Source organism: Chaetodon auriga, chromosome 12 (genome assembly GCF_051107435.1).
Source record: "Chaetodon auriga isolate fChaAug3 chromosome 12, fChaAug3.hap1, whole genome shotgun sequence".
Taxonomy (NCBI): Eukaryota; Metazoa; Chordata; class Actinopteri; order Chaetodontiformes; family Chaetodontidae; genus Chaetodon; species Chaetodon auriga.
In genome coordinates, this window is record NC_135085.1 from 4853336 (window position 1) to 4877866 (window position 24531).

The window sequence follows — 24531 nt, forward strand, 5'->3', positions numbered from 1 at the left end:
GAGGAAAACAAGATGTGACATGGAGGAGGGTTTCACAAAGGACAGGAAACACAGACATGTCAAAGAGCACGGGACGAGAGATGGAGGGACAGATAGACGGAGGAGAGATGGAGCAGCTTAAAGAGAGAAGTGACAGGGAGAACACAAGAGAGAGGGAAGAAAACTGGAAGAATGGAGCAAGACTAACAAAGGAAGAAAGTACGGACGGAGTAAGAAAGATTGAAATAAAGAAAAAAGAAAAAAAATACCTTACTACAGCTTTGAAGTCCACATTTGGACTCAGAGTGGTTTATTGTGATTATGATATGATTTGATAAACGGTGGTGGCTTGATGTAAGTGCCCTGAGATGAAGTGATGAAAGTCTTCTAATAACAGCAGTGAGTCAAGGCCTTTGGTTTTTAACTGCGTTCATCAGCAGACTGACAGACGCAGCTTTGATCTCCAACCTTGAGGACCAACTGATGTATATTCCGCTCAACTCAATATGTAACAAGCAATATTGTAAGCGAATAAATATAAAGTATAACTCATATAATAGTTTCCAAGATGTGGAGTATTCAGAGATGAAAATAAAGGACGTCTTTGCAGAGTGCTGTTTTTTTTATGGTGGTGAGCACAATTTTATCAAAACTGAGAGCAGTGATGGCTAAAATTACTTAAATAATTTGTAATAATGTGAAATTATCCACTGAGACAAGAGTTATGTAACGTACAGATATAGAGATAAGTTAGAAGACAGGAATTATATTTCTGCGTTTGAAGTTATCGAGTAATCTATAAACTGATTTATTGGCCAGAATGAAAAGCTGCTTTAAAGCCGCTCTTTTCACCATGTGGGCCATAGCTGACATCTACATCACTGATGTGATACTTCAGGGGTGGAGAGATAATCAAAGCTGCATTAATGAGCATTTTTATGTTAACAATGGAAAAAACTTAATCTGTCGCATAATGACCTGATTTTGGAGTTGACCCTCAGCTTTACAGAGAGTTTTAGTGTCTTTCAGCTGTTCTGGTTTCATAGCCCATAGCTTTACTGTTCTTGTTCATTCTCACTGCTCTCATCCACCTTGTTTGGAGCACCAGCAGGCACCTGTTTTCAGAAAAAAACCTAAAAAAAAAAACAGCTGCTCATAACCTGCTCAGCACCAAACAGCAGACAGGCAGTTAGCAACTAGCTGATGAACATAATGGAGCATCTAGCAGCTAAATAGCTAGATTTTTACCTCTGGAACTGGTAGAGACCAGGCAGAACTAAAAGTTAGTTAATATTGGACTTATGTTCATCAGGTTGACACAAACATGAGTCCAAACACTTATGTGCCTGCTGGATGTGTAAATAGGCAACTGTTTGCTAGAATGTTCACCATATCAACTTTATCAGGTGATCATACAAAGTTGAAATGGACCATGGGATTTTTCTTTTGTCAGGGGATCATCACTCTTTGGTGTTGCAGGCACACACAGCTTCGTTCTAAAGGGTCACAAGTCTTTGGGAATCATTGATATAGAGGTCCTTGTTTAAAGGAGTATGGCTTACCTTGAATGAGAACAATATAATAATAATGATTGGACAGCAGCCTGAACTCAAAAGAACTCATTATAAGGTCATATACATGTCTATAGACAAAAGCAAAAAAATGGTTTCATATTTACTTAGTTCAGAAAAGCATAAATCAATGACAGGTATATTTACAGGATCTACAAATGCAAATGTACTTTGCAGGCTTCACACATTTCAAACTCACAGATGGAGGTACCATATGAAAGAATGTGACCATGCAAAAGTAACCTAAAACTAAAAGGGAATGTTTTCCTATCGCTATAATAGGCTCTTTAAGGTTTACTTGGCATTACTGTATGTCTCCAGATATTCAGAAAGCCTCAGTATTGCATGTTAACATACTGAAGATCAAGTCCTTTTTTTGAAGTGGGCTACACTCTATGTTTTGTAACATAAGAGTGACAGAGGTAGGAAGTGCCTTGATGGGTATCAAACATGCTGGCCAATACATACAGACAGTGAATGGAATTTTTGCCCTCAGCTCTCAGACATATTGTAACATATCCGCGTGTGCTAGCACAGGAATACAGAAACGGGATGAAAGTGGTCTGTCAACACCAACAACAGGCTTTCAGTGAGTTTGGAGTCTGATTTTTAGCTGTGTTAGCCAACCAACTGACAGACAGAGCTTTGAAGCTGTGGCTTCAGCACTCAGCACCACAGGACTTATTTGGAGATTTGAGGAAAGACCCTGTTGCTTGCAGTTTCACTTGAACAAAAGAGTCTTAAGTACAACACACTGGCTGCGCTGTGGGCTGTGTGGTGCAGCAGCCATGCGATAAAGGTGCTGCTTTTCTGCAGAGCTGATGCATGTCAAGGCTGGGGAGTGAGATGGGTGGCGTATCCTGATGCCACTTGCGTGTGGGCTTACATAACAAACACTGGATGCTGGCACTTTGACACGCATCATCCACTGGTGTGTGCTGACCTTTAGAAGTGGTCATAAGTTGATGGCTGCATTGCCTCTGTCTCACTTTCAGTGTGAAATGTATATTACCCCGTGGATGTTGTGACTGCAAAGACCTTCAGCTTGCAGGTCTGGTGGCTTATATGAAGATATTGTAAAAACAATGAACTCTCAGCCTTTTTTTGCTTCACCATTCAAACGACAGCTCTATCAATAATTCATGTTGTGAGTATTTGAGTGCCTACATCAAAGAGGCTGTGAAGGGCATTTGTGTTGCAATGTAACCACTGAAATCCAGAAGCTTCGACTGACCGCTGCAATCTCAGAAGAGCACTAGCACGCTAGCTAGCCTCTGAGGATAAAAAGCAGTTTCCTTTGGAGCGCTGAGGGAGTTTGGAAAAATCCACTGACTGAAACAGAGATGCAGAGAGTTTTGACTGCAGCTGAGGGGTAAAACGTACAGATATTTATCAGAGCAGAGGACGTTAATTATCTACCATAACCGAGCTAATCTTGTGTTGACCTTTAAACTTTAAATGTTATGTCTCCACATCATCTTCCTCAACCTACTGCTGATCCAGTTAACTATGTCCTGATGACTTCAGACGGCAGGGTCAAAGAGCAACTGCCTCCCTTACCCTCCTCTTTTTCGTCTTCCTTCATCACTCCTTCCATCAATCTGCCCTGTGTCACTTGAATGCATCAGAGAACCAACTATACTACTTAATAGCAGAGCAGCATTCAGCAGATATCAAAAAACCCTTTAGAAAATGTGACAGTGATTTTCCATCTATGTCTGATTTCTGAATAAGTGCTTCTAAAAGTCAATATGGAAGTCTTACCAGGTAGGACCAGGTAACTGTTTCAGCACAGCACAAGCCTGAAATCATGTCATCTTACACAGAACACTGGGTAACACACCAGGAACCGCTGTGAATGAATGTCAATCTTAAATCGTTGAGAGATTATTCATATGCCAGATCAGTCTTGATGAAACGCTTCGCAGACAGCACATGAACATACATAAATGAATGCCAGCTATTGTCATTCTATGCTTGAGCGCTGTCAGGCTTTGTAAAACAGGCAGCAGAATTCTCTAATAGCTGTCAAAACCAGCTGGAAATGGCTGCCTCAATGATCATTAATTAAAGTTTCAACGGCAAATTAAGCTTTAATCATCAGTGATGCAGCCTGTGAGAGGACAGAAAGCACTTTTCTTCCTTGATACTGTCAGATGAGGGTATTCCAACTGAAAAGGAAGAATATAATGAATTTTTTTTGTGGGCATTTTTGTGTAGATTAAGAACTACAAATCACTGTGTGCATTGGCTGTAGTTTGGGATGTAGGACTGGGGGCTCTTATGTGAGGAGGGGCCCATAATGATACTGGAATGAATAGCAGTGGATGTGGGGAGGGCCCATAGAAATATCTCTGTAAGAAGTCTCAAATTTTGGTGCTTTGCTTTGAGGTAGACAACGCAAAGGAAATGCACTCACACGTAAGCCTTATTTTTATGACAATAACACTGTGTGGACAGCTGTTCTACAGAAAGCAGGAGAGCACACATGCAAACACATTTCAACTTTGATGACCTCATTAAGATCGTTTTGGGCCACAGGAAATCTGATATGGTTACTACTGTATCAGTTAATGGCAATCCTAATAAAACTCAAGTAAATAAAATCCCTCCAGGTCCAGCGATGGCTCCCCGAGGCCCAGGAAACATCAGTTTCCCTTGATGATGTCATTTCCCTCTCTGTCAGAGCAGGCCGCCATCCAGCCGAGCATTGTGTCGCTGTGCAGAATACAAGTCATCTGTCATTGGCCTGTGATGCTAATGAAGCCCAGATGTGGCGCTCTCCTGGTTCCACCGGGCCACGCCCCCTTACTCTTTGTTGACATGTCGATACAGTACCCACAATCCCGCTGTTTATTTTGGTTGTCCTGGTGATGGGGTACTGTAGCTGAGATGAAAGAGCAGCTGGAGATGAAGAAGAGAAGTATGTACACGCACACACACTATTTACCTCATGAGCTGGTTGGTTGGCGGTACAGTACCAGTCTGATCTCACATCAAGTTTTTGTGTTATTAGAAGTGGAAGTAGAAAGTAAAATGCACTCATTTTTTACGATTCTCTGATGTTCATGTGAGGCTTAAATGACTAAAACAGGCAACAGCGCGTTCAGTACTAAAGGTGCAATCCTGCCAGAATTCACCCAAATGATTTGTCTCATTATATTCACCTTTTGGTGGCTTTGTTTTTTGCTTTGCATCATGTAGAATTTGATTGACATTTGAATTGTGAAATTGTGAGGCTGGAGAGAAAAGGGTGGCATTGACCTCTCATTCAGGAAGTGATTGTGTATATCCTCGTATGCATCACAGCATGCTGAGATAAAACAAGCAGCAGAGACTGAGGGAAGGAGACGTGTGCACGGTTAAGGAGAAAGGTCACAGACTATGAAGAGTTTAATAAGCTGGAAAATGTATTGCTGCTGAAATGTTGCTGTTCATTTTTACTGCCTAACTTTTAGATATGCTCCTGTGCTTGTCATGTAATCATCATTAAGGCTTTTGTTTTCATTTTGGTTGTGAAAACTTATGCTGCTGAGAGATTTAACACCCTACTGAAAATGTGGCAGTTTGAAAGACAGTAGTATTGATATTTTCTACATTTTCATGCTCTGTCCATCACTGTCAATATCTAATGTTCTTTTATTATGAGTGACATATGACATGTGTGTGTTTGTGTGTGCTTCATGCTTCCTCAGTGTTTGTTTAGTAAGATCAGTTTCATCGTACTTTGGACTGTTTTATGTGCACGTGTAAAGGTTTTAAACAGGTTTCATTCATTCACACTGTATCCTCTGGAGCCCCAGAGTGTGCAATATTAAAAAAAAAAAAAGTAATTATGAATTGACAAAATAGACATATGGTCAATTTGTATAAGAAATTATTAAACTCCTCATTCTTTCTTTCATCCATTAGCAGTTTTGTAGGAGGTCATTTTTATTCTATATTAGATTTTTTTTTATTTCAAAATGCTCTTTCAAAGGTCGATTTATTGTTTATTATGTCATAATGGTATTTTATTTCATGACACTTTTTATTTCACGTATCATAATTTGACTTTTCTGCAACTGCAAACCTGCTGCAGCTCTGTTGTGGAGTACAAACTCTGCACAGTGTGTACTCCAGAGCAGGGTTATCTGCCTCAGCGCTCAGGTACCTCAGCAATGAAAAAATAATCACTCGGGATTCAGGAACAGTATGCATTTCAGCTCTGACAGAGCCTCTGCAGGAAAGCTGTTGTGGGTGAAACATTATTTTTTTGTATATGAGCAAACAGTGGTGGACTCAGGGCTTCTGAGTGGCCACTGGCAAAAAAAAATTTAGAGGGAGGCAGATGCATGTGGTGGAGGTCCAGTGCTCAGAAAGTCATGGTGTCTTATGGCTATCTACTTATCAGCTATCTACTACACCTCTGTGATGAGCTGTCACAATGCAATGCTTTTGGGATATTCATAAAAATCTCAAATTAGTTGAATACAGACACACTAAATCATAATTTGCACATTATTTATTCATTCATTCATCTTCTTTACCCACGCATCCCATTTTGGGGTTGCAGGGGGCTGGAGCCTATCCCAGCTAGCAATGGGCAAGAGGCAGGGTACACCCTGAACCGGTCGCCAGCCAATCGCAGGGCAACATACACAGACAACTCACACCTACGGACAATTTAGAGACCAATTAACCTAACAGAACATGCAAACTTCACACAGAAAGGCCCTGCCCGACCCGGGGTTCGAACCAGCAACCTTCTTGCTGTGAGGCACGCGCACTACCTGCTGCGCCACCGTGCCGTCGCACATTATTCATTCATTTTAAAAAAATCTTAAAAAAAAAGAAATATTGAGAAAATTTGTCTTATAATTACTGCATTGTACTATTCAGCACACATACTGTACATGAAGTATACAGCAACTGTCTGGACTGAGTGTGACAAACCAAATACTTTTAACCTGAGGATTCATTTATTCTCTCATTCAGCCCGAACCGTCTCGTGTGTGTGTGTGTGTGTGTGTGTGTGTGTGTGTGTGTGTGTGTGTGTGTGTGTGTGTGCTTGTGTGAGTGTGTGCACACAAAAGGTATCAACCTCAAGAGGGTGGTGTCAGGGGTGGGGCTGGAGAGGCAGGGTCTGGGTCTGGGTCTTCAGACTGTGCTTGGTGCCTGGTAGGGTCCAGAGAGGGGTTCAGTGGTCCTCCTGAGATGACTGATCAGTTAATCCACTCTCATCAGACACAGAGTGGTCCTGCCCTGAAGCAGAAAAACAAGTCATGAATACATTTTTGACACAACTATAAAACCTGAGCATTGTTGGTAGCTATTTGTATTGATGGAAAATGGAATTAAATTGAAGAAGCTTCCTGTAATAAATAGAATTGATATACGTAAAATTAACTTATCAACACTGAGACTGCTGCTTTTCCAGTCTCACTGAGGGGATTACTTACTTAACCCACTGAAAGAAAGGTGACCACCGCACTCCAGCTGGTCCTGTAATCAACCATCCTTCTCATCTGGTCTGTATCTTCTGTGTGTGTGTGTGTGTGTGTGTGTGAAACTGGTGAAATAGAGACACATTAGAAAGTGCTTTGGATTACAGCGCTCAGTGAATGCAGCTCATGCATAATAGTTTATACACTTGTGACCATACATGCCCCCCAAAAATGTTCTAGGGCAACTGCTGGATGAGAGGGAAGCGAGGTCTGATGTCATCATCATCATCGTCGTCTTCTAAGTCCTCGTCATCCTCAAACATGGAGTCATATCCAGAATCTTTGCTGACCCAGTCAAACCAGTTCCTCACTATTGTCAGTATCTTCATCCTCCTTTTTTAATATCTGTCATAAAATTCAACATTTGGGATTAAATAACCAATAATCAAGGTTAAAGGTTAGTAAAGGTTAAAAAAAACTACACTCTACCAAAATACTAACTACAACTGCACCACATCTAAGCCACCAACAAACCCTGCCCTTTCAACAGTAATATCAAATGTTCTGCGATAATGTCATGCTGTGGTCATGGGAAATTTAATGATAAACATCATTTGCTCTTCGCAGTTGCTTGGAAAAACAACAACAACAACAACAACAACAACAACAACAACAACAACATGTCAGAAACACTGTAGGGCTTTTAGTCACAAGGTTTTTAATCATAACGTGCATGTGAACGCTGCTTTAGAACGGCTGGAGACCAGGAGCTCAATCAGTGTTTGCTTATTTGTGTTTCATTTATCTTCCATTCTCAGTGGTAATTACATTGTAAACCTTATACAACCAGCTTCTGCAATACTTTGAGAGTGCGAGGAGAGATTAAATAGACCAACAGATGATACCAGTTGTTCACCTTTAGTGTCCACATGTTGATGTGTAGCTGTGATTGGCCATTCCCTCTGCTGACCGTCATAAATGACAGTTTCCTTCAGACACCAGTATGTCGATAATAATAAAACACACACAGTGTGGTCACTGTAGACCATTTCAAAACACTGACCTGACAAGGTGCATATCCTGCAACAGCTGGCTCGTGTGGACTGGGGTCTCTCCCCTTACTCCTCTGCTAGATTTGTGTTATGCTTTGCGAAGTCCTCTTACACCAAAACCATGGGGATCACACTGATGTTAAGACATTTACATATACATGCGTCTGACCAGGTCAATGTATATATGTATATGTGTTGTGTTGTTTTATTTATCTATACTATATTTCCATGTGAAGTAACACATTCATATTCTACTTGTGATGTATAAGAACAAGTACATCTGTGCCTAGGCTCTGCCATGTACTGTTTACTTGACAAAAAATAGCTGCATGTTGAGAAATTGGCCACTTATTGAGCAATGAATGGAATACCTTCATTACGAGCAGGTTAGAATAGTTGTTAGGGGTCTGTGAGTGTCTTTGAAAAAGAAGTTCATGTGCCAGGTTTTTCAAAGTTTACCTTATGCTTATTTCTGCGACTCAAAAAATGTTCAGTGCAAAAGCCTCAAATGTAAAAATTGTGAGTATATATGAGAGACAAACTGGGGCTGTAGTTAATTGAAATCTAAAAACACTGTACAGTACTTCTGTATGTTGATGGCAAACTGTACCTGTGATGCTTCGTGTGTCTATGTGTGTGTGTGATGCTAAATGTGTCGTGATCTGCTTCAGTGCTGGAAAATCATTAACAATTAACGTATTTGTCAAGAAGAAATGTTGAAATGGGGATTTTATGAAAACCGTCACATGTACATGCTGCTACACACACACACACACACAACACACACGCACACACACACACAGTTGTTTCCATCACTTCAGAGGACATTACACTGACTTAAATTCATTTCCTGAAGCCTTCTCTAACCAGAACTGCTACTTGCCTAACCCTAATACTGGCTCTTAGCCCAAGCTTGACACAAGTCTTCACCTTAAAATTGAATGGCTTACATTATGGGACTTGCATTTTGTCCTCATGAGGTAGGCGAGTCATCAGAATGTGACTGTGTGTTCAGATTTATGTACACACACACGCTGACCTGCCTAATTGTAACCATCTGTATAGTTTCCAGTGTGCAGAGTGAAAGGACCACCATCTTCCAGTCGTGTCCTTCCATCCATACCTGCCACAACTAAACACTTCCTGTCAGGGTCAGGTAACCACGGTAGTAGGCAAAGGAAATTGCTTTCTCTCTCTCTCTCTCTCTTTCTCTCACACACACAACACACACGCACACCGTGCACAGACACCGCACGCAGAGTCACATCCAATTTTTCACAAGTGACTCTCGTTACGTCAAGTAATCTCAGATGCACTTGCACACACACTGACACACAGACACACACATACACGCACACAGATTCATGCATGGTGACACGCCCGTACTGCGACACTTCTAGGCAGCGAGATAAGCACGTCATGTCATGGCCAAACCAAAAGCAACTGCTGCTTTGAACCAAAAACAACTGTGTGTTTGTAGGATGCTGGGATGTTTTTGGCAGAGGAGGGAAACCAAGCCCACTGACAAACACTGCCACAGCTCACGAACCCTGACGTCATCACGATAAACTTGCCACTGTGGAAAAGGGCACCGACCTTTTGTTATTAGATACAGACGTGCTCAAATTTGTTGGTACCCTTATAGCTCATTGAAATAATGTTTCGTTCCTCTTAAAAAGTGATGCATTAAAAGCTATTTTGTCATGTATACTTGCATGCTTTTGGTATGTCACAGAATAAAGCAAAGAAGCTGTGAGAAGAGATAAATTATTGCTCATTCTACAAAGATGTTCTAAAATGACCTGGACACATTTGTTGGTACCCCTTAGAAAAGATAATAAATAATTGGATTATAGTGATATTTCAAACTAATTAGGTTCTTTAATTAGTTTCACATGTCTCCAATCTTGTAATCAGTCATCCAGCCTATTTGAATGGAGAGAAATAGTCACTGTGCTGTTTGGTATCATTGTGTGCACCACTCTGAACATGGACCAGAGAAAGCAAAGGACCACAGATTGACCAGAAGGATAGTGCGAATGGTAGACAAAGAACCAAGGATAACTGCCAAAGAGGTACAAGCTGAACTCCAAGGTGAAGGTACATCAGTTTCTGATCACACCATCTGTCACTTTTTGACTGACAGTAGCCTTCATGGAAGAAGACCCAGGAGGACTCCACTTTTGAAAGAAAATCATTAAAAAAAAAACAGACTGAAATTTGTTAAAATGCATATGGACAAGCCACGATCCTTCTGGGAGAATGTCCTTTGGACAGATGAGTCAAAACTGGAGCTTTTTGGCAAGTCACATCAGCTCTATGGTCACAGATGAAAAAATGAAGCTGTCAAAGAAAGAACACCATCCCTACAGTGAAACATGGAGGAGGCTCGGTTGTGTTTGGGGATGCTTTGCTGCGTCTGGCACAGGGTGCCTTGAATCTGTGCAGGGCACAATGAAATCTCAAGACTATCAAGGTATTCTGGAGCAAAACGTACTGCCCAGTGTCAGAAAGCTCGGTCTCAGTCGCAGGTCATGGGTCCTCCAACAAGGTAATGACCCAAAACACACAGCTAAAAAGAGCCAAGAATGGAACAAACACTGGACTATTCTGAAGTGCCCTTCGATGAGTCCTGATCTGAATCCTATCGAACATCTATGGAAAGAGCTGAAACTTGCAGTCTGGAGAATACACCCATCAAACCTGAGACAGCTGGAGCAGTTTGCTCAGGAAGAGTGGGCCAAACTACCTGTTAACAGGTGCAGAAATCTCATTGAGAGCTACAAAAAACGTCTGATTGCAGAGATTGCTTCTAAAGGTTGTACAACAAAATATTAGGTTAAGGGTACCATCATTTTTGTCCATGCCATTTTCATTTGTTTTATTTTTTTAAATATTATGTTGAAAAAAAAATCAAAGCAAAGTCTGATTTCTATTAAATATGGAATAAACAATGATGGATGATCATTACTTTTGTCAGTTTCAAATTATTTCAGAGAAAATTGTGCATTCTTCATTTTTTGTGGAGGGGTACCAAACAAATCCCAGTGGCACTCTTAAGATAGCTGATGGATGCCAACACTAGAATATTTCCTTGCCCTGTGCAGGTATAGTGATGATTTCATTCGCATGAATTCCTGCTAATCTCTAACTTTTTAGCAGATTAAGGTTAAATTAGTAAAAAAAAAAAAAATCCTGCTTGTTAACGACTGTTTGAGCAGAACATTAACTAAATGCACAGCTAAATTGTCCACCCGCTCTCTTCAGGGAGCAGCTGTCTGCAGTGTGTGTGTCCACAGCTCTCAGACCGTCTTAACTCATTTTTGAACAAGTGGGAATGAAAGCAGCCTGGTAATATCTGTAATCTTGCATAATTGTGCCAGGTAAGGCAATAAGCATAGTAACCGGTCAGAACGGCAGACACTTTCACGAACTGAGCAGACATTTTTATTTTTCAGCTGCCAGTTGACTTTAGTTGGGTACCTACCTGTCAATTATGTGAGGGAAAATAAGTGGCCCAAACAAAAGGACAAGAGTCCCTTTAACATGGAGTCCTGGTGCCATGGTGTTAAACACCCAAAGAGCTAATGCCCCCACCACAAACAATCACCTTCCTCCCCCCCTTTAATAAATCTGCAGATGCCGTCTGCAGGAGTGTTGTTCTAAATCCTCCAGCCCTGTGAAGGAGGCTGGATTAAGGAGCAGTGGAGTGGAGGAGTCGGCAACAATGGGCAAAGATTTTTATTTCTGGTCTGAAGTCAAACTGTTGGCTCCCAGGTGGAACAAGGCAACACATGTTTGAACAAATATGGAGTTTTTTTTTTGCACATGTTTTTACTTCTAAACAGGAATGAGTGCTTGTACAGATACAGTAGATAAATGGAAGATATGAACTCAACAGTGACCATTTAATGTACAGTATTCACACAACACCAAGTCAGCACTGGCTGGATTCATTAAAGTGTTGAAAAGCCAGGTCGACTTCAGCGTCAAGATGTTGGGGCACACAGCTCAGATTTTACAGAATGAACAGAAGAACAGCAGAGGTCGCCCACAGGGCCATAACCTGAAGCTCTGGGTCTTTGTTGGTGTGAGGGTACAGTGATGACCACTGTGCGCCCCTCAGTGCAGAGGAACTGCACGTGTTTGTATCAAACTCACTTTTACCGTCTGTCTTCTGTTCCCATTTCATTCAGAGGCCCCAGGGCCTTTTCCATTAGTTACATGAACTAAGCCATTGAGGATAGAAAGCCAGTGTAAAAAAAAAACTTTCTGCAAACATCATTTTCTTTATTTTTTGAAAATGTCATAATTATTTCACACCACAAAACAGGGAAATTCATGTAAGTCCATACTTTTTGTCAAGTTCATGCAGAAACAAAGGTTCTGGACAGCAGACAGAGGAATGCCTGCTTTAGTTTTATTGGTTCCAAAATTAAAAGACATATTTAACAATTATAATCTGGTGGAGCGTTACATAATACTAAATCTAATTCTCTCTCATTCTCAATCTAATTCAGAAGAAGAATCAGATCAGTCTTGAGGTAGATATATTTGTAAAATCAGGATTTGATGGCATCATTTTTTTGTGAGTCTTACAGTTTTGAGATTAGTTTGAAAAGCCTGCGTTACACTTTTCTGTTGGAGGTCGAATCCAGTCTACCCTCCACATCTATGCCATTAAATCATGTCCTAAACATCCAGTTTAGAAGTCTGGGTGACGGAGGTATCAGGTCGCAGATGTTCAGGGATTCTTGCTCTGTCATTCACAAAGTGCCCCCTGAGAAAATGTTTTCATTCAGGCCTTTTACACCGCAGTCTTTGGTTAGCCGTCGTCCTCACTTAAAGTCTGACAAGGTAATCATAGAAGAGGGGGAGCCCAGCACAATCAAAAGCACTCACTGTTTTCTAAAGAGGGGGAGACCACTTAACACTGCCAGACGGCCCCCCTGCATGTTGCTATTAGATTATGAAACAGTTCCTTAAGGATGAAAAAGATAAAACAGGAAGAAAATCTAATTCTCAGCAGGGATATATATTAGTTCAAAAGTCTTAAAACATAGAGGTTATGGAAATTGTACGTGTTGAGTGTATTTACCTGGAACATAACTTCAGTGTAAAACAGTTTCTCCCTCGAGTAATTCAATGCATGAAACTGTGTTCCCATCTACTCTGAGCAGGTCTGCGGAGTTAAATGGGCTTTGCTGTGCTGGTGAGCTGCCCTGAGAGTGCTGCTGGTCAGAAGGTGTGGATGTCTAAATAAATAGTCTATAATTCGGTCCCCGGGTCTGACCTGTGCTGTGTTCATTATGTCCCTGATGGCAAGAGAGGAAAAGATGAGGAATACTGATAGAGTCCCACTGAGCGAACAGAATGGAAATGTTTCTCACAGGAAAAGATCTTTGAAAGTTGTTAAGATTTGGGTTTCCGAAAGCTTTGCAGTCTTAGTTGGCTTTGGACAGAATAGTAATAGAAACATAAGTCCTGTTAGGTTGATTCTTTAATATTTACTGATTGATTTTTTAATTGATGAGCCTGAATTAAAGTTTTCACCCTGACAGTAATGAAAAGAGTTTACAGCCTTAAACCATCTGCTCTTTTCTTCTGCTTTTAACTATCAGATCTGTAGCCTCTGTTTATTTTCCAATGTACAAAGAAAAGACAGACTCAGAATCTTCATCATCCTCAGAATAAAGACCCTGCGCTGCGGCGGGCGGGTCGAGGCCGTCAGTGGGAGGTTCATTTCAAGGCTGCTTAAAATGACCAGAACAAAGCTGGAGCTCTGTGGAGAGTCAACAAAGTCTCCTCAAGAACAAGAGGCGAGGCTGAAGCGACTGGGCTGACAGGCCGGAGGACAGCGGGCTGACGCACGCCGGACTCCCGGGCTGCTGCTGGGGACTAAAACATCTGGCCGAGCGGGGATGGACCCGAGGAGCCGCTGACAATGTTCCACTCTGCCTCTAACAGCCTGGTGAGTAAACTGGAGGAAAACAATTCAGACAGTTTTCTGTGGCTGTCATTATCATTATCGCTCCTACAGAAGATCATATCTAAAGCAAACAGGCCTGCTTTTATTTCACTCCAGTGAAACCCAAAGTTTTTCTCACGTCAAAGATATTGGAGGCCGTAACGCAATTAACTTCACAACACTCTGATTCATTTTCCTTCATATGAATGACGCAAAACTAAATACTTAGCCTACTTTCATACAAGCAGATTTTGTACAAGCAGATTTTCGATTGATTTTCTCGGATCATGTTTATAAAGCGTATGCGCTCTAACAGACGCAGTAAGGTCCGTTATTTTCTGCTAATAAAGAAATGGAAATCTCTCATCACTGTTCCCACATACCCGAAAAGTGTTGACAGCTTGTAGGCGAGGCCTTAAAATTAAAGTGACAATGAAGAATTACTGTATTTAGCAAGCAAAATCTGACATTTATTTGCAGAAAACAAAAAAATTGATATGACAACAGGATTACAGGAATTCATTCCTTCATTCACCCTTTGAATGCAGCATTATTCTCTCTTAATGAAAGCTCTTTTCAGTATTCCAGGCCTGGTCGCGGCCTTTGTAAATGTACCTGCATTCATGTGTTCATCATCCAGCCATCAAAGCTGCCTATTTACGCACATTGTCATAAAACTCAGTTATTCCAACGGCCTCTTCAAAACAGACGTCAGCGTGTGACGGTGATGATGATGAAGCTGTGATTTCACTGAAATGTGGGCTCAAACCAGAGTTTGACAAGGCGCAGGTGAACACATGTGGCGCGCGCCAGGGTGTGCGGCCGGCGCGCACGTGAACCCAATCAGTGAGGATGCCGTTCAGCTGTGATGGAGGCCGCGCTTTGACTGACAGCTGGACACACGGAGGCAAAGCGTAGCCGTGAAACTGCCGACACACCTCCAGGACGCACTGGGCCCATGGCCGCGCAGAAATAACTTAAAGCACAAGAATTCGTACGACACTTTTGAGGCGACATTTGTTTTCGTTTGTGACCTTTCGGGGTAAAGGCTGCGGCTGTCATGTCACTATGAGCGGGACTCCAGCCTTCTGGGCCGTCACTGTGCCTGCTCATCACTCTGGGCGCCATGTCGGAGGGAGGAAGGCGGCCGGCTCAGCTCCAAACAGCGAACCTTTTTGCGGACACAGTAGGTGTTCTCCTATAGGAGCAGTGAAGGACTCTGGGCTCCGCTTATAGACGTGAGGTCAAGCGTCGACACGGAGTGTGAAGAGTTAATATAAAACGCGTGTGTGCGCACTTCAAGTGCAGCTAAATAAATCTAAAGTCAGACAGTTTAGGTTTTAAGAGCCTCGTTTGAAAAGCTTGTAGTTTTCTTCCAGTGTCAGAGTCTCACCTTGCTTGGCTTCCTGTCAGGCGGTAGAACTCGCATTTTGTGACAGAGACACTGTGAGCGCAGAAATGTTGAGGTGTAAAAAGTGTTGGAAGCTGTTCCATCATCAGTGTCGCTTCTGACAGGGCTCCTCTGGGCCTGATTTCGATGACGACTGCAACTCTCCGTCCTCCCTGTCCTCGTCCTCCTCCTCGTCCGTCCCCACGGTGGCCACCCTGCAGGGGAATTCTCTGTGCACCTCCTGCGGCCTGGAGATCGTGGACAGATACCTGCTCAAGGTCAGACTCACGTGAGGACAGGCTGCCTGCACTTTACACTGCAGCATATCAGAGGGTTCAAAACCTGCAATCAAATCATTTTGGGTTCATGTTGGACTGTTATAATTACATTTCTTGGTGGTAAAATAACCTTTGGGCTAATATAATGGCAATTATGGGCTAAGTAGCTGATAAGAACAGTGGTTATGGTGAATAACCAGCAGGATAATCTACCTGAGCAGCCCCTGTTGCCTTCAGTTATAAGGCTAGTATTAAGTTTGCTATTCAGGGATGTTTAGATGGAGACCTGTAATCCATATTTTGTTCAAATGTCTCTTTTTCTCCACCTCAGGTGAACAACTTGTGCTGGCACGTGCGCTGCCTCTCATGCAGTGTGTGTAAGGCGTCACTGGGACGACACGTGAGCTGCTACATCAAGGATAAACAAGTTTTCTGCAAACTCGATTACTTCAGGTATCTAACAGCTTTCTCTCCAGGGACCGTGCTGCCTCAGTCAGAAAGCAGAAAAATGTTGACGTGGTCCATGTGAAAGTGAACATTTCATATGGTTTGTGTTTGAGGAAGGGGAAGAATACAAGGGAAAATTTGGTATCATGGAGATGTGCTTTTTGGCCATCAGTGGACTAAACAGAGGGAGGAGGGGACATATGATGTATTCCACGTGCTCTCTTAATAAGGGAGCATGAGGACTGTGTCCTGCTGTTTGTGTGTGCTTCCTGTTTGAGGTGCATGATCACTGAATGAAAGGATCTGAATGTTTGATCAATCATGCCTCTGCACATTTTGCCAAATTTAATAGAACTCTCCATGTGAGGAATTGCTGTCAGCAGGCCTTCATCTCTGTTCTTTCACTTTGTGAAGTGTTTTGATTTTTTTTTTTTTTTGACTTACAGTTAACAAGTAGGTCAGTAAGTCTCTGAATGGAATATGAATGCGTGATGACTCATGGGAAAGAGAATAGCTTTCACACAGACACGGCTGATATTGAACAGCGTGACCCATCATGACATGTGCGTCCATACAGGATAAGAAGGACTGTACTGGAGCTTTGTCCTCTGGGTAAAATGAATGTTATTGCTCCAAAACAGATGCTTTTGTTCACATGATTGTCTGTTCACATCCACATCTGCATTCAGGTGCCTTATCATACGTTTTCATTTCAGACACATTCTAATGATTCTGTCACATTAGGGGCACACACCCTGTCCTCGTGCCAGGCCAGGCCGAGATCAGTGTTTACGTGCTGATAGCTTCAGATGCAACACATTCTGACACATGTAGGCAGGAGAAACCCACAGTTTCTGTCAATATGATGAGGTGAGAGGTTTTAATGGATTGTGCACCAGCACAGACTGCAGGTTCTGTGTCATTAGTGGCAAAATGGAGTGCACTTGTCAGGAGGGGGGAAATGGGTTTGACTTGGTCAGAGCATCTCCTTGTACAGATGGCTTAATTACTGAATATTACTGAAATATCACTGGTCAATCACTGAGTCACACGCAACCTCTCCTCCTGCTTCCTGTCTGTCTTCAGGAGATATGGGACCCGTTGTGCTCGCTGTGGCCGTAACATCCATTCCAGTGACTGGGTGCGCCGGGCCCGCGGCAGCACCTTCCACCTGGCCTGTTTCTCCTGCAGCTCCTGTAAGCGCCAGCTGTCCACTGGGGAGGAATGTGGACTGCTAGAGAACAGGGTCTTCTGCAGGCCACACTATGAAATTATGATGGAGAATATCAAACGTGCTAAGGAAAATGGTGAGTAAGAGAATGAGACAGATGACAGGAAAAATGTGTTTATAGTCAAGTCTGACACACTACAGAACAAGTCGCCTGATAGAGTATTTAATCGTTAATGAAGATATCTCAGGTTTTTATCTGTGGAGGTTTTGAGTTATGTGCCTCAGGTTTGTGCTGCCACTCGAGCACTGTGCAGGTGGAGCCAACCAAAGTGCCCCAAGGAATCAGAATAATTCAGCTTTTGTTATTAACCCAGTGTATGATCCTGTGGTTAATTGCAGGCAGCAGTTTAGATTTTTGATATCAAATCATTGATAGCTAAAACTGGAGGCGTGTGCCAAAGCACAAGTAATTTCTAATGAAAGTACCTTATTAATGATGTGTTTGGTGAGAAAACTAATCTGGAGGATCATGACAGTAAAAAACTGTCTGTGACAACCTCATGTTAAACTACATCACGACGTTTATCTTTAGAATTGAAATTAGACACCCAAGTAACCAGTTAGCTTAAATCAAACTATTTCTGATCATTTAGTGCCTCCATCATTTAATGGTGCTACAGTAATTTCCCAGCTAGTGTGAATTTTACAGTCCTTTGAATCTTCATCAGTAAACCTTATACAATGATGATGAACAGGGATTTGAAGACTGCTTCAGTTTGTCTTTGCCTCAACATGTCTCAACTTAAACAGCATAACTATGAGGCCCACAGGGCTGTAGAGAAAACAACCATCATATGTGCAAATACATGAACATGGTAAACAGCCTGGCCACGCCTGTAGCTGCTGTAACTACTGAAGTATTTCTCTGCATTAATATAACTACAGTACAGGTCGGGGCTACAGCGGCGTTCTCTTTAAGTTGATAGTGAAGACAACACTACGGAAGATGGAGAAAGAGTCTCCTTTTACAGTAATACACATCTAGAAAAGCCATCTCCAGTGCAAACCTTCTCCACACCACGACTGTTCTGCTCTCTATCATGAACAACTATAAACAGCAATATGGCAGTAATCTCCAGTTCATTAGTGAGTCAGTCAGTCATAGGGAAAAAATACACTAAAATATACTAAATATTACTATACTGGACATACTGAAGTGTAGTTGCACCCAGACTATTAAATAGTGCACTGTTGGTGTGGTAAATTGGAACAACTAATTATTACACTTAAACAGTATTGAAGTTGTACAAATGTCCAACTGAAGTTGTATTGAGTGTATTTGACTGCTAAAATGGGACAATTCTAAGTATACTTAATAAACTGCAAAAATATGAATTATACTTGTTCATGTTATTCTTCAGTTTATAGTACAACTGAAATGCATTTTAATGTAATGTAAGTTGTACTTTGAGTGTGCATAAAATCTAACAATTGAATACAAATACATCAACATTGGGATACTAATGTATTTTTACATACTAAAACATTTTCAATACACTTTAAATGTAGTTGAAAACTAAAAATTTATTGTAAATGAAGATTTAAAGTGTACTAACAATTTTTTTTAAATGTATTGCACTTATAATGTACATGTAATGTACTACTAATGGATTACAAATACATCTACACTAGTATATTTATATATTGCTTGAGCATTACCAGTACATCTTAAATGTAAAATTATAATTCTAAAATTAGGCAACTAGTGCACTTTTTACATACTTCTTAAGCATTTTCAACACACTTGAAAAAAAGTTGATATATGAGGTCGGCCTTATATGGACATGTTTTTGTGTATCTGTATGTGCTACACTGAATGGCAAATAGATACTGTATATACAGATCAGTGAGTAAAAATATACTTTGACAGCATAAAATTAATATACTTTTAATCTGTATAAGTTTATTTTAAGTACACTATTATACAAAGTGTTTTAATACACTTTCTGAAAATATACTATCAAGTATTTGACAGCAATTATCTTCAAAAGTGCATTTCAAAAAAGTTAAGGTTACTAAATAGATTTTGCTGTAGTATATGTCTTAAATGTATGTTTTCAATCTATTTAAAGTACACATTTATGTAAATGTACTGGAAACATATTTTACAATATTTAATATAGTTTAAGTATAGTTTTTTCACTCTGGAAATCTTCCCATCACTGCTGTGTATGACAAAGTTAATGAAACAATTCTAACACACATGTATTGGAAAACAATACAACCTGATATTACACCACACAAAGCGGTCTTTCTACAGGTATGCATCTTTGATGTCAGCAGCTCAGACTTGGAGGATGTCCAGGAGGACCCCATCTGAAACAGGGCTGAGATTTCAAAATGTCAAATGACCTTTGTAATGTGTCCCATGTTTTGTCTTAAAGAGGAACCAAAAGAGGAAGAAGAGGTGGGAAACAAAGATGAGTCCAGCACTATGCCCAGACCTGCTAAGAGGGCGAGGACCAGCTTCACTGTCGACCAGTTACAGGTACTGCACCACTGTGTGTGTGTGTGTGTGTGTTGATGAAAACTCTGCCCTGAGCAAACACTCAGCAGTCCTGTCAGTTGCTGTTGTTTCCCCCTAAATTAATAGTTTGATCAGATTACACTGTTACTAGTAATGAATATGTGACCACCAAGACAGCGTTAAAAAGAGAGTGAATGTTTGACCAGAAACTTGACTCCTGAATGCAGCTGTCGTTCTGTGTCTGCTCAATGTGTGAACAGGCAGTTTTAGTTGAAGAAATGTCAGCCAGTGACATTTGTTTAGTTGTTTTCTGCCCTCTAGTGGCAGTGGTAGTTAATACATTGTATTTGAACACACACCGAGCGCTCTCTGTGCCACTTCTGTCGACTCTTGTAAACTGTCATACTAACATTATCAAACTCAAATAAACTTTCAGCCTTGTAAACGAGTCCCATCTGTCATCTGTACATGTGCAGGTGATGCAGACTCACTTTGCTAAAGATAACAACCCAGATGCCCAGACTCTCCAGAAACTGGCAGAGAGGACTGGCCTCAGCCGCAGGGTGATTCAGGTAAAGCAGCTGTTGCTGCCTCGAGAGGAGTTTCTGTAGAAGTGAGGAATATTACTTTCAGACCGGTTATCAATCCATTCTCCCTGCATCCAGGTTTGGTTTCAGAACTGTCGAGCTCGTCAGAAGAAATACGTCAGCCCGAATCCTGCTTCCTCAGCCATGATGACTTTACTTGCTCCTGGTCAGCTGACACCACCTTTGATGGAGGATCTGCAGTACACCAGCTATGTGTCCCCAGATGCACCCCTCCTCACTACACTGACTTATATGGATGGTAACAAACATGACTGTATACTTTTACAGTAACAGAACAAACACCTCCACTGGCCATACATATACTCTGTGTTCATGTAAAACATTCATAATAAAAGCTTTGTGTAGTTTGTATGGCTGCTTGGCACATATGTGAAGGAATCCCATTTTCACTGCACTAACATTTTTTTTTCTTTTTTTCTTTTTTTTTTTTAGAAAAACAACAACTTGCTGATTTTAATCAATAATCTCTTTGTGGTTGACTCATAATTTTTCTTTTTTAACTTCCTCAGACCAAACTCCAGACCCACTTATGCTGCAGCCGCTAATTTCCCATTCATTGACACAACTGCCAGTCAGCCATGCCTGAGCTACAGCCAGCCTCTGGAAAACTGAAGACAATGACTGGCTGATGGGAAGATGGAGAGCAAATCATTACTCTTTAATGAGATAAGTCCTGTGAGGATTGGATGACTTCATTCATAAAACGTCCAGGAGCAGTTACATTTAACTATTTGTTTTACTGCCGAATGTGTGAGCAGACACACAAAAATCAACTTGTTAAGTCACTGAATTCATTTCAGTCAGTCACACACAGACAGATTCACAGGTGGGAATGTCCAGTAAAATATGGGTGTATGTGAGATGAAACATGTTTATGTGTATGTGTTATGACCTTCTTTGTATTTAATTTATTTGGAGAATATGATGAGATAAGGCACTTTGTTGGAAAATGATGTAAAACTGAGAATAGATTCGGTTTTCAGTTATATTTAGACTTAAGAGTGTAGGGATGTGCTTGAGGATTAGAGAAAAGACAGTTTGGGCACTTACAAAAGAAAAATCTACAGAGCATTCAGGATTGATTTATACAGCAAATTAAAACCGCAGGAGATCACACCGAGATTCTCCTGTTCCATGCCATAATTGACAAGAAATGTGTGTTCTTGTAGTGTCCAAATGTGTTGTCTCAAAACATCCCTTGTCTAATTTTGGAGAAACATGTCTTAAAACATTTCTCAGTTGAGCATGTTAAACGCAGACAAAAAGCAATGCAAAGTGTCATTTTTTTCTTAAGGTTGTAAATGTTAGATGACTTAAGAAGCCATGTATGAACTGCACACTGGGAATGGATGGACTTTCACATGACATGTTTGAGATATTGGAAATTAAAGTTCATGGTTACACCACAAAACTTGGAATGATGGAATCTAACTGTGTACATTTACTCATGTACTGAAGTACAGCTTTGGGAGCCTGTCTGGTCCAGGCTATTTACCTGATTTGGGTTATTTGCTGAGATGTTGCTGACTGGCAGAGCTGATGTACTAGCAGTTTGCTTGCTTTGTCACTGTGCTCATAAAACAGGGCTTTGGATTTCAGCAGCAAGTTTTCAGTGTTATTTGTTGTATTCTGTCTGTCTCAACTGCTCTTTACATAGATCTGGGATAGGAGAGTTATGAGAATTCAGTCTGAATCAGAGATGTGTGAGGCTAAATTAGCTAATGATGACCGGTATATGAGATTACTTACCCTCTAATGTACAGTGTATCTTCAGTGTTTCCCACAGGATCGAGTTGCTGAAGTGTAGTGTGAACTTCCTCAAATCCAATGAAGAATTAGTTAATGATGTGCTCTTTGGCTTTGGAATTGAGTGAAAAAGCAACACTCTGTTACAACTGCAGGTAGTAAGATGGTTAGCCAGAAATGCTAACATTTGCAGCTTACAGTAAAGCAGGTAAAACGTTGTTTCAAGCATGTTTCCTTACACGTCTGCTCTTGTGTTTTTGGTTTTGGAAATCCAAAGCTTGACAGACCTGACATGCATAGATCTGGTGTTTGCCTGGATAATTGTTCAGAGAAGAGCTTCAGCCAACAATCAGTTACAATAAAACTTTCATGATGAGATCATAAGTCCTCTGATGAGAATGAATCCAGTGATAATGAGGTTGAATCACCTGTGGAGCTCCCATTCCTCTGCCCAGTTGCCTTCCTCCAATTTTAAGTTTCATACCAAATTGTGGATCACACTGTTGAGCACTCTTCACACACTACATGCAGCATCCTCTGGGCAAGAACAATGTAGAATATGCTTTCACTAATACAAGGCCAGAGTCTTTTTGTCCTGGAAGTGGAAGCTTGTGCACTGCTCAGAGGTGCCTGCGTGCCCTTGTCATTGTTCTGAGCACATCAGTTACACAAACACACAGCACATGTCATCCTTCAGAGCCAATAACGCAGCAGCATGACTTCATTTGTTCCTCTGCAACATGCTATCCATGGTGCTGATCCCTCTGCACACCTCAGGATGGACACAGGCACTTCCAATGATAACCAGGAATCTGTAAGTCCACCAACTACAAACCCCACACTGACTCAAGGTATCAGTATTCTGCCATTATGTTGTTTGCAGCCTGATATCTAGTTTGCTGACTGAGAGACTCCATTTGATCAAATAAGGACTCCCTCTGAGACCAAAGTCCCTTCAAGAGAATGAAGTTGGTCTTTGGTCCTTCAATCATTTTTTCTTCTGTATTTAGGACAAGACTTTTTTGTGTTAAATTCTGAGAGTTGGCCTTATTGAATAAACAAGCTTCAAGACATCCTGGGTTTGTGAATCTCTCCTCATCATTTGGTAGAGACCTCCATTATCATCTTCAGCATAAAATAAAGCATTAGCTACAATAGCTATATTTCACCCTCATGTGTTAATGGTGTGGGAGATGTGGAGCTGCGGGTTGTCCTTGTGAATACTCATATCCCAGCCAAAATGATGAAATGTCAAAGTATTTTAGAAAATTGTGTCTAATAAAACTGGAAACTTGCATTGAATGACCTGGAGGCTTTTTGCTTAGAAGAATGGGCAGCTGTGACGTCTGAGAAAAGAAAGGGCTCACTCACAACTTTCACAAAGGACTGCAAGTCATTTTGGATGCTAAAGTGGGCAGTGTTAAGATCTAAGGGTGTGCAAACTTTTGAATGAGGACGATAGTATTTTCCTTATTGCTATATTTTATTTAATGATGGTACAATTCTGTGATGGCTCACAGTTTAATTTAAATTCCATTAAAAATAAAAGAAATGTATATTGATTCATCACTCATTTTTAATGAGCATGGTACACATCTTGCAAATTCTGCCTAGAGGTATGCAAATTTATGAGTACAACGGTATATACTGGGGGTGCACAGAAGATGAGGGGACGGAATCATACAGACTAAAATCAGAGCAAAGTACTGTATGTCATTTGCTAAAACTATGGAGAGAATGTAGAGAAATAATGAAATGGTTATCGTGCAAAAGGAATTGGAGCAAAAACAAAATGGAGCTGATCAGAATATCCGCATGGACAAATATTTGGCATCTACTGCCATCACTTAGTGTGCCGTTAAAATGCAGGGCAAGTCAGAAAGGACCAAGATGGTGCTGGATGCTGCCAGGAGATTCTGAAACGTTGTGGACATATTTGGAGAAGATCCAGAGGCTACACTAAATTTGCACCAACTCAGACGACTGGGTCTGGATCATCGAATTGGCAACGTAATGAACGTGGTCACTTTGCGTCGACGCTGCAATAGACATTCCAGTAGGTAGCAGTAATGTGCCATATATGGATACCAATAGCCTTAAAACTCAACAGAAGAAGATTGTGACTCACGCTCCCGTTTCCTGTGTTGAATGGCATTAGGGTTGACATTGTTGATCACTGCTGAACCCTTAAAAGTTGACGATAATGCGTTACATGATTTACTAATTGTCGCAATATGACAGATATCTCATTGTTATGTGTTGTATTACTTCTTTATTGCAAACGAGTAATATGTTGCTGTATAATACGTTAACGTTATCCCCAACACTGGATAGCGCACAAGAGTGTATTATTATAGGCAACTGTACA

At 41.1% G+C, this 24531-nt stretch overlaps 1 protein-coding gene across 1 annotated transcript; it reads left to right on the forward strand.

Moving 5' to 3' along the window:
• The first annotated feature begins 13827 nt into the window (after positions 1-13827).
• LOC143329379 (LIM/homeobox protein Lhx8-like) lies at positions 13828-23168 on the forward strand. Its single transcript, XM_076745235.1, has 8 exons — positions 13828-13999; positions 15512-15664; positions 15996-16117; positions 17198-17418; positions 19727-19830; positions 20286-20381; positions 20475-20655; positions 20927-23168. Exons 1-8 carry the CDS (start codon positions 13973-13975, stop codon positions 21001-21003), a joined length of 981 nt encoding a protein of 326 aa, XP_076601350.1. The 5' UTR covers positions 13828-13972; the 3' UTR covers positions 21004-23168.
• The last annotated feature ends 1363 nt before the right edge of the window (positions 23169-24531 follow it).

What these genes read in the sequence shown, in the direction of transcription:
- LOC143329379 (XM_076745235.1), top strand. Translation starts at nt 13,973, where the DNA reads ATGTTCCACTCTGCCTCTAACAGCCTG. An exon ending in ACTCTGCCTCTAACAGCCTG is followed by an intron (nt 14,000 to 15,511) that starts GTGAGTAAACTG and finishes CGCTTCTGACAG; the next exon opens with GGCTCCTCTGGGCCTGATTT. An exon ending in TACACTGACTTATATGGATG is followed by an intron (nt 20,656 to 20,926) that starts GTAACAAACATG and finishes TAACTTCCTCAG; the next exon opens with ACCAAACTCCAGACCCACTT.